This window comes from Pelophylax lessonae, assembly GCF_965119305.1.
Source record: "Pelophylax lessonae genome assembly, chromosome: 2".
NCBI classification, from domain to species: Eukaryota; Metazoa; Chordata; class Amphibia; order Anura; family Ranidae; genus Pelophylax; species Pelophylax lessonae.
Window position 1 is genome coordinate 719,480,874 of NC_138769.1, and position 16,641 is coordinate 719,497,514.

At 45.5% G+C, this 16,641-nt stretch overlaps 1 protein-coding gene across 1 annotated transcript in view; it reads left to right on the forward strand.

The window, feature by feature from the left end:
• The window catches only part of PPME1 (protein phosphatase methylesterase 1), a 38,084-nt gene extending 22,233 nt beyond the window's left edge, over window positions 1-15,851 (forward strand). Inside the window, exons 6-10 of the mRNA XM_082245965.1 lie at window positions 1,880-2,009; window positions 2,125-2,169; window positions 6,235-6,299; window positions 10,250-10,317; window positions 15,106-15,851. Of these exons, the coding sequence (XP_082102091.1) occupies window positions 1,880-2,009; window positions 2,125-2,169; window positions 6,235-6,299; window positions 10,250-10,317; window positions 15,106-15,124 (327 nt within the window). The 3' untranslated portion in view covers window positions 15,125-15,851. The remainder of the gene's footprint in view (window positions 1-1,879; window positions 2,010-2,124; window positions 2,170-6,234; window positions 6,300-10,249; window positions 10,318-15,105) is intronic.
• Window positions 15,852-16,641: the final 790 nt, after the last annotated feature.

Genomic DNA, 16,641 nt, shown 5'->3' on the forward strand with positions numbered 1-16,641 from the left:
AACACTTTCTCAACTAGGACCCCACCATTCGGTGGTGGTTTTAGTGAGGGCAGCAGCCTTCTTTATTCCCTTTATTTACATTCTTAATTTTATTTGTTTATATATCCTTTAATGTGGTCCATAGCGTGGGGGAACCCCTATATTTATTGTTATTGCCAGGAGGGCGTCCATGGATGTCCTCTCGCGATTGCGCACCTGTGCGCCCTGCGCTTTGTGTTAGCTGCGTCCTTGGGACACAGCTGATCACAGATCAGGGTAAAGAAACAATTACAGCTGTCCTTTACCATGTGATCAGCTGTTTACAATGAAAGCTGATCACGATGTGAAGGTAAACCTAAGGCCCCTCTCACACACTCCGTCCGTCGGACGGACTCTGTTTTTCTCAGCGGGGGATCGATCTGCCGATCCCCCGCTGAGCAGGAGGATGACAGCTGTGTCTTCGCACTGTGTGCGGAGACACAGCTGTCAGTTCCCCATGCATCTCTATGGGGGAAATCGGATGGGAACGGACTGTCGGTCCGTTCTCATCCGATCCCATGCGATCCGATCCACTGGACCGATGGAAAATAGGGTTTCCATCCGTCCAGATTTGACGGATCGGATGTCAGCGGACATGTCTCCGCTGACATCCGATGCCCCATAGGGATGCATGGGGGGACTGTTCAGATCCGCCAAAAAAACGGACAGGCGGATCTGAACGGTCCGCCTGTGTGAAAGAGCCCTTAGGCAGTTCATTCGCATTCCTTTCCTCGCACTGACAGAGTGAGGAGAGAGCTGATAACCGGCTTGTGGGAAATGGACATCTATACTGATAATCGAGTGCCCATCAGTGCCACCTCAGTGAAGGAGAAAAAGTACCTGTTTACTAAATTTTATAAAATTTTCAGTCTTTTTTTTGTTTGTTTAGCAAAAAATAAAAAACCCAGTGGTGATTAAATACCACCAAAAGAAAGCTCTATCTGTGTGAAAAATATGATAAAAAAATGTCATATGGGTACAATGTTGCATGACCGCGCAATTGTTATTCAAAGTGCGACAGCGGTTAAAGCTGAAAATTTGCCCTGGGCAGGAAGGGAGTAAAAGTGCCCAGTATTAGGCAAGTGGTTATAGCAGAACTTCACTTAAAAGTGAAATTCCTGTTAAGCTTTCCTCAACTCTCAACCAGACAACCCCCCCCCCCCCCCCGCGTTCCTGTGCGTGGGTACCTTTTTCAGACAGGTACCTGCTCCCACTTCTGCATTTCTTGGTTAGGTGAGACATGCAGAAATCCCACATGTCCCAGGAGGCTGCATGGACCAGTCTGAAAATGCAGCATATCTTGCGCAAATGCAGTGGGGAGGTGGCAGCAGGAAGTCACAGCCAAGATGGTGGCACTGGGGATCTGAAGGCTGATGCCCCCTTTTAAATATTCCCTTTGGATAATACTTTGGGCTAATGTGAGGAACCGCTATCCCACATGTTGTATAATGTAGTTAATTGTCCCAAAGACTTTAGATTATTGCCTTCTGATCTTGTAAATTTAGTGTCAATGTAGTGTCTCCAGGTCACAGACACCCCCCTTTTGAGGTTTAAGTGAGGTAATGGCAACCAGACAGGTTTCTGTTGTTTTTCTCTCCTTATTGGCCAGCATTGGAGATGTGCATTGTACCTCCCCTACTCCTCTTCATGGGCTGAACATGAACGGTCATCAAATTTGAATGTACTTGTTTTAAACAACACTGAGCAACCTGATTCAACCATAGCAAAGTTGTATATCTCTGCCTGCCAAACTGTCATATAATGTCCATGGCCAGTGTCCGTTATCAATGTGTGTGTGTATAGAGCATGTAAAGTTTCAGCTTCCATATTGCTTACGTTTTCTAAAACTTTGACGTTTTAGACCAAGAAAGAGCGTCCTTATACCTGGAGAATTGAGCTGTCCAAAACTGAGAAATACTGGGACGGCTGGTTCCGGGGGCTCTCCAACCTCTTCCTCAGCTGTCCAATCCCTAAACAGCTCCTCCTGGCAGGTAAGCCACCCCAACACTATGCATTGTATGGTCCACTCTTCATTATCTGTTTGTTCAGTAAGCAGTACCTTCAGATGGTTTGTGTTCATCTATCTTGTTTTTCCCGTTTGTTTAGGAGTTGACAGACTGGATAAAGACCTCACAATAGGACAGATGCAGGGTAAGAGTGTTACTCGGTGCTCTAATCTACATCTTCATCTACAAATTTATATTCTTGTAGTTTTTTAACCTTGATGAAGGTGCATAGCACCTTGTTTGATGCCTGCTGGGGCTCCAGTTGTCCAACAGCACTGGAAACTGACAACCTTTTTTTTTTATTTTTTTTATTTTACATTTATGTTTAATCAAGTCTTATTAGCAAAATGTTTACAATCTATGCCTATAAAACCGAGACCGATCATAATAAAACAAGTATGCTCATATGTTGACATCTGAATTATGACACACAGAGTGTGATACAAATTGAAAGATAATGTTACATTAGCGAAGCATGTATAGAAGGTATAGTATTAAAATCTTTTCAGGTGGTTTATAGCAAATAAACAATGTCAGATACCCTGTCAACTGAACAGGAAAGGTTATTTGAAAAAATATGGGGCCTACCGGCCCAACCTACATAAGGTAAAATATGGTCTTGTAGATGATACATAATATGGTCAAGCTTTTAGTGAGGACATAAGGAGAAAATTAGAAAGGAGAAGATAGGAAAGGAAAGTGAGAAAGTAGAAGGGGGAGAAGAAGAGAGAGAGAGAATAAAAAGAGGGGGGGGGGGGCAATTGGAGGTTCTGGTGCGACCAAGGTTTCACACTTTCGAAGAGATGAATGGGTCAAACTCCGAAACCTATTTGAAATGGAACCACTGTCCACAAGCTTGTGGGATTTGGTTTTATTCTCCTCCCACACAACCATGTGTTCCAAATGGTCAGTTTTATCCATTTCCCAAGCCCATTCAGCCAGCGATGGTGCTTCTTCCTGTCGCCAGTGTCTTGCGATTACAGCAGTGATGAATGCCTAATACTGACATCCATTTAGAAGAGACCCCATGCAACTCTGTGTTGCTCAGTTCCATGGTGGTGTTCTGACATGGCTGTCAGTTTCCAATGTTAATTGCTGGGTAACCAGTGTGTGGACAGATGTCAAACATGGTACTATACGTTTATCAAGGTACACGTGTTATGTAGCTGTTTAAAGGACTTGTAAATTCTCAAGGTTTTTCATCCTAATGCATTCTATTTTTCACCTTAAAAAGGTGTTTGCAGCTGCCCCCCATACCCCCGTTATTGTTACCTGAACCCGAATGTTCCAGCGACGAGCATGAGCCCAGTAGCTCCAGCCGCTGTCTCGGGTCCTCATTGGATAGATTGATAGCAGCAAGAGCCATTGGCTCCCGCTGCTGTCAATCAAATGCAGTGACGCGAGAAGGGGAGGCAGGGCTGAGTCCTACTGTCTCTGTCAATGGACGCAGCAGCAGGACTCAGGAATGCACTCGCACGTGTGTTTGGTATCTCTTTACTCAGAGTAAAATTATCTTTCACGTTTTACAAAAAAATTGGAGTTTTTATTGTGTGGTGGTGTTTTTTTTTTTTTTTCCTCCATTGAACTGTTTTTTCCCCCCCAAAAAATCAAAAACCACTGCGCAAATACCGTGTGGCATAAAAAAATTGCAACAACCACCAACATATTCCCTAGGGTCTCTGCTAAAAAAAAATATATATATAATAATTTTTAGGGGTTATAAGTAATTTTCTAGCAAAAAATCCTGAATTATACTTGTAAACAAAAAGTACCAAAAAAAGCCTGGTCAGTAAGTGTTTTTTTTATTTTTTATTTTTTTGTTCAATCAGCTAGTTAAAGCGGTAGTATCCCGCTTTTTGACACTTTTACCTACAGGTAAGCCTATAATAAGGCTTACCTGTAGGTACAAATAATATCTCCTAAACCGGCACGGTTTAGGAGATATTTACAGTGCATGCAGCCGCTCGCGCGAGCGGCGCATGCGCTCTGTAGGTCCGGGGGGACCTTCAATTAAGTTGCCAGGAGCTTGCCGGAAAAATCACTCCCGCGCGGGAGTGACGTCATCGCGGCTCCGGCCAATCATCGCGCCGGAGCCGTCTCTCCCGGCCAATCAGCGCGCCGGAGCCGCCGAACCCGGAAGAGACGACGAGGGATCATGGCAGCGATGTCCGGGGGTCCGTGTCGGGGCTTCGTTTTAAGGTAAGTTACACATAATGGGCTAGTATGCGATGCATACTAGCTCATTATGCCTTTGTCTTGCAGGTTTTTTTTTTTATTTTTTTTTTTAATAGGGTTTACAACCGCTTTAAGTGAAACAAATTACCCGATTCCCCCATCCACACACTTAATGTGGATGGGGGAATAATTTCTGCTGTGCTATTGTGTTTATATGGCGGGGAGGCTACAATGATCGATGAATACAATAGTCGGCAGCACTGATTGATCCGGGAAAATTCAGACAGGCTGGTTGTACAGAAGTCAACCCTTAAATCCACTTCTGTACACCCATGGTGTCAGTACATGGATCCAAATTCTACCGGTCCCTTCTGAACCAGCCAAATTTCAATCCACGTATGGCCGGCTTAAGTTTTGTCAGAATCTGAAAGCTGCATTGCTCCATTAGTAAGGCTTTCTGTCTGTGATGGATTCCTCCAGAGTGCATGCAGTCTTGTGTCTGGCACCAACAATGCTCAGTCCAGATAAGGAACAATACAGCTCCTTCCCTCACTGGGAAAAGGACAAGCAGTGAGGATAGTGGTCAATTGAATGAGAAAGAAAGAAAGAAACCAGTGAATTAAAGGGTCAGTAAATTAAAAAAAAAAAAAAAAGGGTCATTTGCTTTAAAATTAATTGCACTTACTGTGTGCTCAAAGTTTCTTTCGTTACATTCTTAGATAGATAGTAAATATCTGGTCGATCCTGTAATTTTGCTCTACTTCTTATTCAGAGTGGCGCTTTTCCAGCTGATCACACCAATTTTACCTGAGATGAAGCTGTGGACTAACTCTTTTCTCCCCTTGAAACCACCCCAGTTGACACTCTGCATATGCTTGCCCGAATAAACACATCCCTAGCATCCCTTTAGATATGCATATTCTTCCCTTCTTGCCACTGGACTGTGCAATCTGTTGATTAGTTATTTGATTGCACTCCCATCAGACCTGCTTCTGGAACAGGTTGCAAAGCTAAAGTCTACAGCACCCATTGGCCAGCTGGAAGAAGCATGCATGATTAAACAGGTGCTGGGGATTGTTTTTTTCATGTGATGCTTGGGCTCATAGCTTCATCACACACTGAGCCTGGGTTTATACTAATGTAAATACAGACATCGCATATGATTCACACCCGCGTTGCTGTGCAACTACATGCGATGCCTGTGCAATGCGAATTTAGCCATATAGTTTGTATGGCTGAACTCACATCCCATTCGCACAAAAATGGTGCAGGAGCCTTTTTTTTTTTCTCATGCACTTGAATCGGATCGCATGTAGTTCGCACTGCGATCTTGGAACCGATCTGGGGGGTGTCGTTAACTTTGTATTGACATCGGTAGTGGTTCGCAGAGGGCAGTGTGAACTGCCTGCGGCAGAGATGCAATGCGGGTTCCCGCATCGCAGTAGTGTGAACCCAGGGTTAAAATCTCCTCCCCACTATCAAATAATGAGATGTGGATGTACGTGGCCTAGATCATACAACTGCAAAATAAGAGGCTAAAGAACATATTTGAGCTTAGTGAATGTATGCGATGTATGTGCAGTCCTTGTTGGGGTCTTGATTATTGCTCATTTACGATAAGTAGTTCAGTGTTTCTCAGTTCCGGTCCTCAGGGCACACTAACAGGCCAGATTTTAAGTATTACCTTGGGGAGATGCAGACTAGAATACTGCAATCACTGAGCAGCAAATGATATCACCTGTGATGTATTTCAGTTTTCTTGCAAACCTGGCCTGTTAGTGTGCCCTGAGGACCGGCGTTGAGAAATGAGGTGAGGTATTAATGAAAGACACACTTTAGTTTGCTCCTGGTTACATTGAGAGCTTCTCCCCTCTCACAGCCCTCCTTGTAAACCTAAACCGAGCACCCACCTCTACTCATCAGGACTGGAAATGAGGGGTAATCTCCCCAGCGGGACCTAGATTGCAACTTTTTCCTTCACTCTCTAAAATGAAAATGGAAGGTGTTTACAGCATCTTGTTTCTTCTCCCAACAGGAAAGTTCCAGATGCAGGTCCTCCCACAGTGCGGTCATGCTGTACATGAAGATGCCCCAGATAAAGTAAGAATCCAGCAAAAGCTGAATTGTTTTTTAAATATTGTTTTAGCACTTAAAGAATTATCCCAGGCATCGGTATGTTATACATAGTTATATTGGTCCAACTTGGACCAATATAACTATGCATACAGTATACCATAGCTGGCTGATGGCCCTGGAAGTTGGAAGTCACTGTTGAAGACATCACTGCTCCAGTGATCTCCAGTAGCTTATTGGTGTTAAGCGGCCAGCCTGATGCACTGTGAACACAGGAGTTTGGCCGCTCAGTATGGGTCTCATTCAAAGAATCTTTTGCATTTTCTGAATGAAGGCAAAGTGTTCTCTGACTAGGTGGCAAGGTGGGGCAGTGATATCAGGCGTTGAGCACGCTTTGGCTTCACTCAGAAAATACATAGCATTGTCTGAATGGTGCCTGTGCCACGTGGCCAACCTCCTGTGTTCATAACGCAAGATAGCAGTCACTCGGTGTGAAGCTAGTGGAGATCGCTGAAATAGCGGTGTTTACTTGGATTTCCAGGGTCATCGGCCAGGTATGGTATACAGTGGGTACGAAAAGTATTCAGACCCCCTTAAATTTTTCACTCTTTTTAGCAAATGGCTGCAATATAACAATCATTTAGGTTCATTCTTCTTCCTCATGAATGTACACATAGCACCCCATACTGACAGAAAAACACAGAATTGTTGACATTGTTGCAGATTTATTAAAAAAGAAAAACTGAAATATCACATGGTCTTAAGTATTCAGACCCTTTGCTCAGTATTTAGTAGAAGCCCCCTTTTGATCTAATACAGCCAGGAGTCTTTTTGGGAAAGATGCAACAAGTCTTTCACACCTGGATTTGGGGATCCTCTGCCATTCCTCCTTGCAGATCCTCTCCAGTTCTGTCAGGTTGGATGGTAAACGTTGGTGGACAGCCATTTTTAGGTCTCTCCAGAGATGCTCAATTGGGTTTAAGTCAGGGCTCTGGCTGGGCCATTCAAGAACAGTCACGGAGTTGTTGTGAAGCCACTCCTTCGTTATTTTAGCTGTGTGCTTAGGGTCATTGTCTTGTTGGAAGGTAAACCTTCGGCCCAGTCTGAGGTCCATAGCACTCTGGAGAAGGTTTTTGTCCAGGATATCCCTGTACTTGGCCGCATTCATCTTTCCCTCGATTGCAACCAGTCGTCCTGTCCCTGCAGCTGAAAAACACCCCCACAGCATGATGCTGCCACCACCATGCTTCACTGTTGGGACTGTATTGGACAGGTGATGAGCAGTGCCTGGTTTTCTCCACACATACCGCTTAGAATTAAGGCCAAAAAGTTCTATTTTGGTCTCAGACCAGAGAATCTTATTTCTCACCATCTTGGAGTCCTTCAGGTGTTTTTTTTAGCAAACTCCATGAGGGCTTTCATGTGTCTTACACTGAGGAGAGGCTTCCGTCGGGCCACTCTGCCATAAAGCCCCGACTGGTAGAGGGCTGCAGTGATGGTTGACTTTCTACAACTTTCTCCCATCTCCTGACTGCATCTCTGGAGCTCAGCCACAGTGATCTTTGGGTTCTTCTTTACCTCTCTCACCAAGGCTCTTCTCCCCCGATAGCTCAGTTTGGCCGGACGGCCAGCTCTAGGAAGGGTTCTGGTCGTCCCAAACGTCTTCCATTTGAGGATTATGGAGGCCAATGTGCTCTTAGGAACCTTAAGTGCAGCAGAAATCTTTTTATAACCTTGGCCAGATCTGTGCCTTGCCACAATTCTGTCTCTGAGCTCTTCAGGCAGTTCCTTTTGACCTCATGATTCTCATTTGCTCTGACATGCATTGTGATCTGGAAGGTCTTATATAGACAGGGGTGTGGCTTTCCTAATCAAGTCCAATCAGTATAATCAAACACAGCTGGACTCAAATGAAGGTGTAGAACCATCTCAAGGATGATCAGAAGAAATGGAAAGCACCTGAGTTAAATATATGAGTGTCACAGCAAAGGGTGTGAATACTTAGGACCATGTGATATTTCAGTTTTTCTTTTTTAATAAATCTGCAACAATGTCAACAATTCTGTGTTTTTCTGTCAGTATGGGGTGCTATGTGTACATTCATGAGGAAGAAGAATCAACTTAAATGATTTTAGCAAATGGCTGCAATATAACAAAGAGTGAAAAATTTAAGGGGGTCTTAATACTTTTCGTACCCACTGTATACATAGTTGCATTGGTCCAAGCTGGATCTATCTTACTATGGATAACCTACCGATGCCTAGAAGTATTCCTTAAAAGAGAAGTCTGGGTTTTTGTTTTTTTAAGCATCATACTTACCTAATTGGAATCAGCCTGATGCTGCATCTGTCCCCTGCTGGCTCTAACACTGAGACCTGAGCAACCTAACACCGCCGATCTTTGGGTTCTCAGAGCTCCCTGAGCAGAGAGCTGGTGGCTGTCAGTTGCTGCTGTTGGCTCCATGTTAATGTCCATAGTTTTAGGATGGGATATCCAACAAGCACATATAGGTGTGATGGTCAGGAGTCTACAAACCTTTGACCATAAAGTGTATGTATCCCCACCCAGTGGTCCGTTGTGCCACCTCCCTATGCTAGTCACAGGCTGTGAAGGGTTTTACTAAAAAAAATTGTTAGGATATTGAAGAGCGGGGAAAGGAGGAAGCAGGGAAGGCAAAATTTGATGTAGCACCCTACAGGTATGTGCTAGGTAAGGTATAGTGTGCTTTGTCTGCCTAACAGCAGAGCCATGATTTCTTTTGGTCAGGTAGGTTGTCATGGCTCCCACTTGTGTCTGCTGAGAGGGGAGTCTCCCCACTGGCCTTGTGAGAGGCTTTTCATTGGGCAGTGGAGGAAACCCAATCAGAGACACATTCAGGCTTGTAACTACCCCAGAAGGCAGATTCTGCTGCAGAGGATTCTGGGAGTGGGTATAAGTTTGAGGGGGATGCATGACTCAGTGTCTTTGGTGGGAAGCAGAGTCCCAGGATGGAGAGTGCGGCTGTCTCTCCTCCTGTCAGAGGAAGGTTGATGTCTCGGGGTGTTGCCTGAGAATCCAGAGAGTGCTGAGTTGAGCTGAAGGGGATCCGGTGTGCCGAGAACCAGCGGAGAGAGAGAGAGAGGGTCCAGTCCCAGGAAAGCCTACAAAAGTCGTGAGTACTGTGGATTGCCCCTGGGGGTCTACCTAGAGTCAGAGGGAACTACTTTGAAGAAGGTTCTGGGATCCAAGAGTGAGCTGGTAGTAAAGGGGGTGCCTGGTTAGAGGACCCTGAAGTATTAGAGGGGGTACCTAGGTTGAGGACCCTGAAGTGTAAAGGGGGTGCCGGGAGTTTGGGCCCTGAAGAGTCAGTGTACAGTGTGGAGTGTATGGGTTGAGATTTGCAGCAGCACTGGATTTTACACAGAGCTACCTCAAGCCGGCGTAAGGCTGGAGGGAGCAGTTCAGTGTCTTTTGAGCGAAGCAGTGTCAGAAGTCAAGTATGCTACAGTCCTGGATCTTCTGAGCTAAAGTCGAGGTTCCAGCACAGTTTCAGTGTTACAATATTTTCAAGCGTCAGGAAGCGTTGGCTGGCATTCAGCTGGCACCAAGACAGCGCTAACAGCCATTTTTCTACAAAGTCCCAAAACTGTACCTAGTTGAGCCAGAGGAGTATCCCACTCATTCCCTTCTCCCATCCCCTAAACTCAATAAAACAAAACAAACCAAAGATGCCGGAATTGTCATTGTCTCAGTTCTCACACCTGGGGTTACAGCTCAAAAGTGCTGGAAGTGTTACCGGTAACAATGGCAGACCCACATCAGGCTCAATACCTGCTACAATAAGTAGATTAAATTTCAGCTTTAACAGTAGGATCCAAACTGACAAACCGATCCAATGCGTGGCCCTGGTCAGTTCAGTTTTATAATATGTTTGTGGAATGCCTAGAGCATGCTGCAGCGAATGTGCGATTCATTTTGTCCTATTCCCTTTCTTACAGGTTGCTGAAGCTGTTGCCACCTTCTTGGTCCGACATAGATTTGCAGAGCCAGTTGGGGGTTTTCAATGGTGAGAAATTGCTACATGAAATTACATTTTAAAGGAAAAGCCCACATTCAATCCCTTAACCGGTTGCCGACCGCCGCACGACTATATACTGCGGCGGTCAGCCCCGGCCAGGCAGTGTGACGTATGGGTAAGTCACTCGCCTGTCACTGACTTGAGAGCCAATTGCGGGCGGGCGCACGCCCGCCGCGGCTCATTCACTGACAAGTCAGTGCATGTGACCGGCGGACCCGATGTCCGCCGGTCACACTACGATCGCTCCGGTGAAGGGAGAAAGGCGGAGCGGCTTATGTAAACAAGCCGCCCGTCATTCTCCCTGTGTAAAAATGAAGATCAGACGGTTCTACTATGTAGGACCGTTGATCTTTGTTTTTACACCAATAGCCATGTCCCTTTACAGTTAGAATCACGCCACTAGGACACACTTAACCCCTCCCTCTCCAATACAGTTAACCCCTTCCCTGCCAGTGTCATTTTTGCAGTAACAGTGCATATATATAGCACTGATTACTGCAGTAATGTCACTGGTAACCCCAAAAGTGTCAAAAATGTCAGTCAAGGGTCCGATCTGTCCGCCGCAATGTCGCAGTACCGAATAAAAAATCGCAGATCGCCACCATTACACGTTAAAAAAAAACCACCAAAAATGACAAAAATCTTTCCCTTTGTTAGTAAACGCGATAACTTTTGCGCAAACCAATCAAAATACGCTTTTTGCGTTTTTTTTTTTTTTTTTTACCAAACATATGTAGCCGAAAATGTTAAATTTAGATTTTTACATTTTTTTTTTGGGGAATTTCATATAAAAAAATGTGAAAAATATTGTTATTTTTGCAAAATTGACGCTCTTTTTTTGTTTATAGCGCATGATCAAAAAATCGCACAGGTGATCAAATATCACCAAAAGAAAGCTCTGTTTGTGGGAAAAAGGACATCAAATTAGTTTAGGTACAGCGTCACACAACCGCGCAATTGTCAGTTAAAGTCACGCAGTAAAAAATCGCAAAAAAAACCCTGGTCTTTTAGCAGCCAAATCCTCTGGGGCTTAAGTGGTTAAATTGCACCCAATTTTAAACTTGAGCAACTGAAACTGAACTTGGAATGAGAAAATACATAAGCTGAAGTATTTTTAAAGCTACTTTGTAAAAACTGCTAGCACACCATGAGTTAGGTCCAACAAGGTGCCTGCTGCCTCTAGACTTATCGCTATCATCAGGGCCGGTTTTAGACAAAGTGTGGCCCTGGGCAAACCTAAAAGTGGGGCCCCAAATTTTTTTATATTCTACCAAAAATATAGGCGCATTTAATCAATTTAGCCAAATAAAACATACAACTACATAAAAATATGCTTTAATTAAATAACATTAAATTAATTATAATCATAATCATAATCACATCAATTATAATATTCTATTATGTTTACTGCTCCTCACCCAGATCTATTATAAGTAGGCCTGGGTGAGGAGCAGCAGAGCCATATAAAGAACATACACAGCTCTGCACATAGCGCTACTCATTTACACTAAATAGAAAGCCCCAGGGCAACAAATATAGAATAAAAACTCTAATACTATCACCATTGACGGATTACACTGTAAAAAAATTGCGTGACTTAACAAACAATCATTAGGTTGGTTCAAGAATGACCAGCGTGTCCTCATTCAATGCACAGTGACCAGCATGTCCCCCATCAATGCACAGTGACCAGCATATCCCCCATCAATGCACAGTGACCAGCATGTCCCCCATCAATGCACAGTGACCAGCATGTCCCCCATCAATGCACAGTGACCAGCATGTCCCCCATCAATGCACAGTGTCCAGCATGTCCCCCATCAATGCACAGTGTCCAGCAAGTCCCCCGTCAATGCACAGTGACCAGCATGTCCCCCATCAATGCAGTGACCTGACCAGCATGTCCCCATCAATGCACAGTGACCAGCATGTCCCCCATCAATGCACAGTGACCAGCATGTCCCCCACCAATGCACAGTGACCAGCATGTCCCCCATCAATGCACAGTGTCCAGCATGTCCCCCATCAATGCACAGTGTCCAGCATGTCCCCCATCAATGCACAGTGACCAGCAAGTCCCCCATCAATGCACAGTGACCAGCATGTCCCCCATCAATGCACAGTGACCAGCATGTCCCCCATCAATGCACAGTGACCAGCATGTCCCCCATCAATGCACAGTGACCAGCATGTCCCCCATCAATGCACAGTGACCAGCATGTCCCCCCATCAATGCACAGTGACCAGCATGTCCCCCACCAATGCACAGTGTCCAGAATTCCCCCATTCAATGCACAGTGTCCAACATGTCCCCCATCAATGCACAGTGACCAGCATGTCCCCCACCAATGCACAGTGACCAGCATGCCCCCCCATCGATGCACAGTGTCCAGCATGCCCCCCATCGATGCACAGTGTCCAGCATGTCCCCCATCAATGCACAGTGTCAATGTGTGGAGTATGACACAGCAGTGGTGAATTTGGTGAGATTACATATTGGTGGGGGTGTCAGTGGTGGTAAGGGGGGGGGGGGGAATGACACAGCAGTGGTGAATTTTGTGGGAAAATCACATATTGGTAGGGGGTTTGTGCCACAGACCCCCTACCAATATGTGATTTCCCCACAAAATTCACCACTGCTGTGTCATCCCCCCCCCCCTTACCACCACTGACACCCCCACCAATATGTAATCTCACCAAATTCACCACTGCTGTGTCATCCCCCCCCCCCTTACCACCACTGACACCCCCACCAATATGTGATCTCCCCACCAAAGTCCCCACCAAAGTCAGCACTGCTGTGTCACGCCCCAACCCCCGACACCACACAATTCACCACAGAGTCTGAGTCTAAAAAAAGTCACAGAGTCTAAAAAAAAAGCAATTCCAGAGAGAGAGAGAGGTTGGAATTGCTTTGACAAAATTTGTTTCCCAACATATAAAGGGCTGCTTCCAAAGCCTATAAATGTAGCACACTGACACCCCCCTCCCCTTGCTACTGTGCTTCGGAATCGGAACTTACACAGATAAGCACAGTAGCAGGCAGCAGACTCTTAATCTCCATTCTCCTGCACGAACTTCACAGATAAGCACAGTAGCAGCCAGCAGAGGCAGAGCAGACTAGAAATCTCCACGTACCTGTCACAACCTGTGGGTGGCTGCCGGCTGGGCTGGCTGAGAGATGTCTTCCGCTTTCTTCTCTCTCTGCACTCTGGCTGCCCCCCTCGGCGGGAACGTGTGGCCCCTCCCCTCAGATAAGCAAGAGTGTGTAGGCACCTCCAGGGACAGACTGCTGTGGGGCCCATCAACCACGGGTGTCGGGCAGTGCCCGACTGCCCGAATGATCAGTCTGCCCCTCGGCCGCCGGCACATAGTGTCACGCTGCCTCCGCTCCGCTGACAGGGGGCGGCTGGGGGCCCCTGGACACTCGGGGCCCTGGGCAGTTGCCCAGTTTGCCCCCCCCCTAACGCCGGCCCTGGCTATCATTTACATCTACAGGTTTATTGTGCTTCAGGAATATAACTTGTGGAGCTCCAGTGCTGCTCCTTCAAAAGCAGAGTCACTGGAACTGCTATACCCACCCTTCCTCACCTTCTGATTATTTAACTCATTCACAAAAAAAAAGGCTTCTGTAAATGGGAAGCAGAGTGGGGGGGGGGGGGGGTGGACATAGCTTCTCTGTGTGCTTCTCCTCTCAAAGCCTCTGGGGAGTGCAATAAACCTGTCACATATAAGTAATAGAGATAAGTTCCGGATGTGGCATGCACCTAATTGGACCAAACTCATAGTGTGCCTGCACTTTTTGCAAATTTGCTGAATTCCTGGAATTCAGTTTTAAAGCGGTAGTATCCCGCTTTTTGACACTTTTACCTATAGGTAAGCCTATAATAAGGCTTACCTGTAGGTACAAATAAAATCTCCTAAACCGGCACGGTTTAGGAGATATTTACAGTGCATGCAGCCACTCGCGCGAGCGGCGCATGCGCTCTGAAGGTCCGGGGGGACCTTCAATTAAGTTGCCGGGAGCTTGCCGGAAAAATCACTCCCGCGCGCATGCGCGGGAGTGACGTCATCGCCGAACCCGGAAGAGACGACGAGGGATCATGGCAGCGCCCGCAGCGATGTCCGGGGGTCCGTGTCGGGGCTTCGTTCTAAGGTAAGTTACACATAATGGGCTAGTATGCGATGCATACTAGCCCATTATTCCCTATGTCTTGCAGGTTTTTTTTTTTTTTATTTTTTTTTATAGGGTTTACGACCACTTTAAAGCCATCAGTGATCCCAGGGATAAAGGCAATTGGAGTTTTATGGTCAGTGAAGTCGCCTAGTCTAGTAAACGCCAACCGCACATTTTTTGCTAGCCTCCAACTGCTAGTCTAAACAAGCCCTAGGGTTTACATCTACACTAAAAACATGTTTGGATATCCATATCCTGGCCACAATTTTACTTTAAAGCGGTATTAAACCCAAAAACCAAAAATGTAATATATTGCAGCTTACCAACCATTCGATATGGCGGCTGCATCTGTTTTTTCTTTTTTTTAGGCTTCTTTCCCTTGGTTTTTACCTGGTGATCTGGCCAGTAACACACCTCCTGTATTAGAGTGCCTCCACTTTGTATTGAGAAGCACAGAATAACAGCATTGTCAGTCTAAGTGGGAGGACAGTTTTAGATGTACTAGAAGATTTTAGATACACTAACAAATTGAGGCCAAACACCAGCTCACACTTTATAAGAGGTTCTAAGTTTTTGTATTGTGTTTATTTGTCTTACAGTGTGTACCCGGGCTGTTAGTGACCTGCGCTGTATGACTGCGGGAAACCTGTAAATAAAAAGCTCCAGAAAAACACGGTGATGTTCCTGGTTCATCAAACTTCAGCACAGCCGAGCAAAGCCAGCGTCCTCCGTCGGTACATGCCAATCAATATACAGCTACCATCTTCCGTGTCCTTAATTTACTTCCCTCTGGGTCTGGCCTCTTCATGACAGCCGAGGGTCCCACATGGTCTGAGTAGGTGGTGAAAAGTTGTGGCTGGATTATGAACTTCTGATACTTGTGCCTGCTGCGGCCACCTAGGAGTGTTTTTTTTTTTTTTTCTTTGGGTAACAGCACAGTTTATATTCCTGTGTAGTATTTTCTTCAGCTTAGTAAGTGATATGGCCTTTTGAATGGACTTATCATTAATTCTTAGACTTAGTGCCAAGAAGGATGGCAAGACAGGTAGGCACCACCTTTGTCTTGATGTATATTTGAATTTAGCATAGCTCCAACCCCTTGTATACGTTCTTAATGCATCTTGCATGACCGACGCTCATGGTCCTGGGAAGCAAGAGATGACAAGATCTTAAAGTGTACCTGTACTTGTTAAAGAATCCTAAACTAGGTCACACAGCAGATGGCAGGCACTATAAAGTTCCAGATCTTTCCATATTTCAGTGATCCTCACAGTGCCATCAAACACCTATGCAAATTCTGAAGCACTTCTAAAGATTTGAATTAAAGCGTGCTCCCCACATTTTGGTCCTGATTGGCTGCCCAATAAACATCAGAGTATTTGGAGGGGCTCTAGTGCTAATGTAAGTAAGATGGTTATAGAAAGACGGAATGTATATGGTACATTTTGATGCCTACTATTGCTGTTTAGCTTAAAGGATAAGTTCACCTTTAAAAAAAAATATTAAATGCACATGATTTTGCAGTTGGTAAAAAAAATTGCATTTATTATTATTATTTTGTAATTGAGCCTGCAGAGCATTGCACCCACAATTAGTGGATCACAGGTGCAATGTCATGCTCCTGATGACACTGCTGAGAGCTCTCTACCTGTGTTTCCATAAAGGCTGAGAGTTACTAAGCTACAGCTGGACAGCACCCTGGTAGCTCATTGGGAACTACAAGCCGTCTGCCATGATGGCAGACAGGACTTGTAGTCTGTTTATTTATAGATCTCTGTGAATGAATGGACCTGGCTGTGTGGGCGAAGCAGCCGCACTTTTTTTAAATTGTGATAGCGGGTGTGGGAAGAAGAACCCCAGCCCGCTGTCAGAGGGGATCGGGGGGGGGGGGGGTACGTGCAGGTGCTGTATAGTAGCATGTAAAACCCTTAATACGGGTGGACCATGTAACATGTTACTAAAGGTGAACTTAGCCTTTAAAGCCCAACTCTGGGAAAACAAAAAGTCCTCCCTTGCAGTCAGGCTGTGTCTGCACTGTAAAGGTTAAACTGCTCCTTTCTGTCTAGGTTGACTGTAAAAGCACTTTTATTTACCTGATCCACCACCCCCCAGAAGATTGTGCTGTGGAGTGTCCT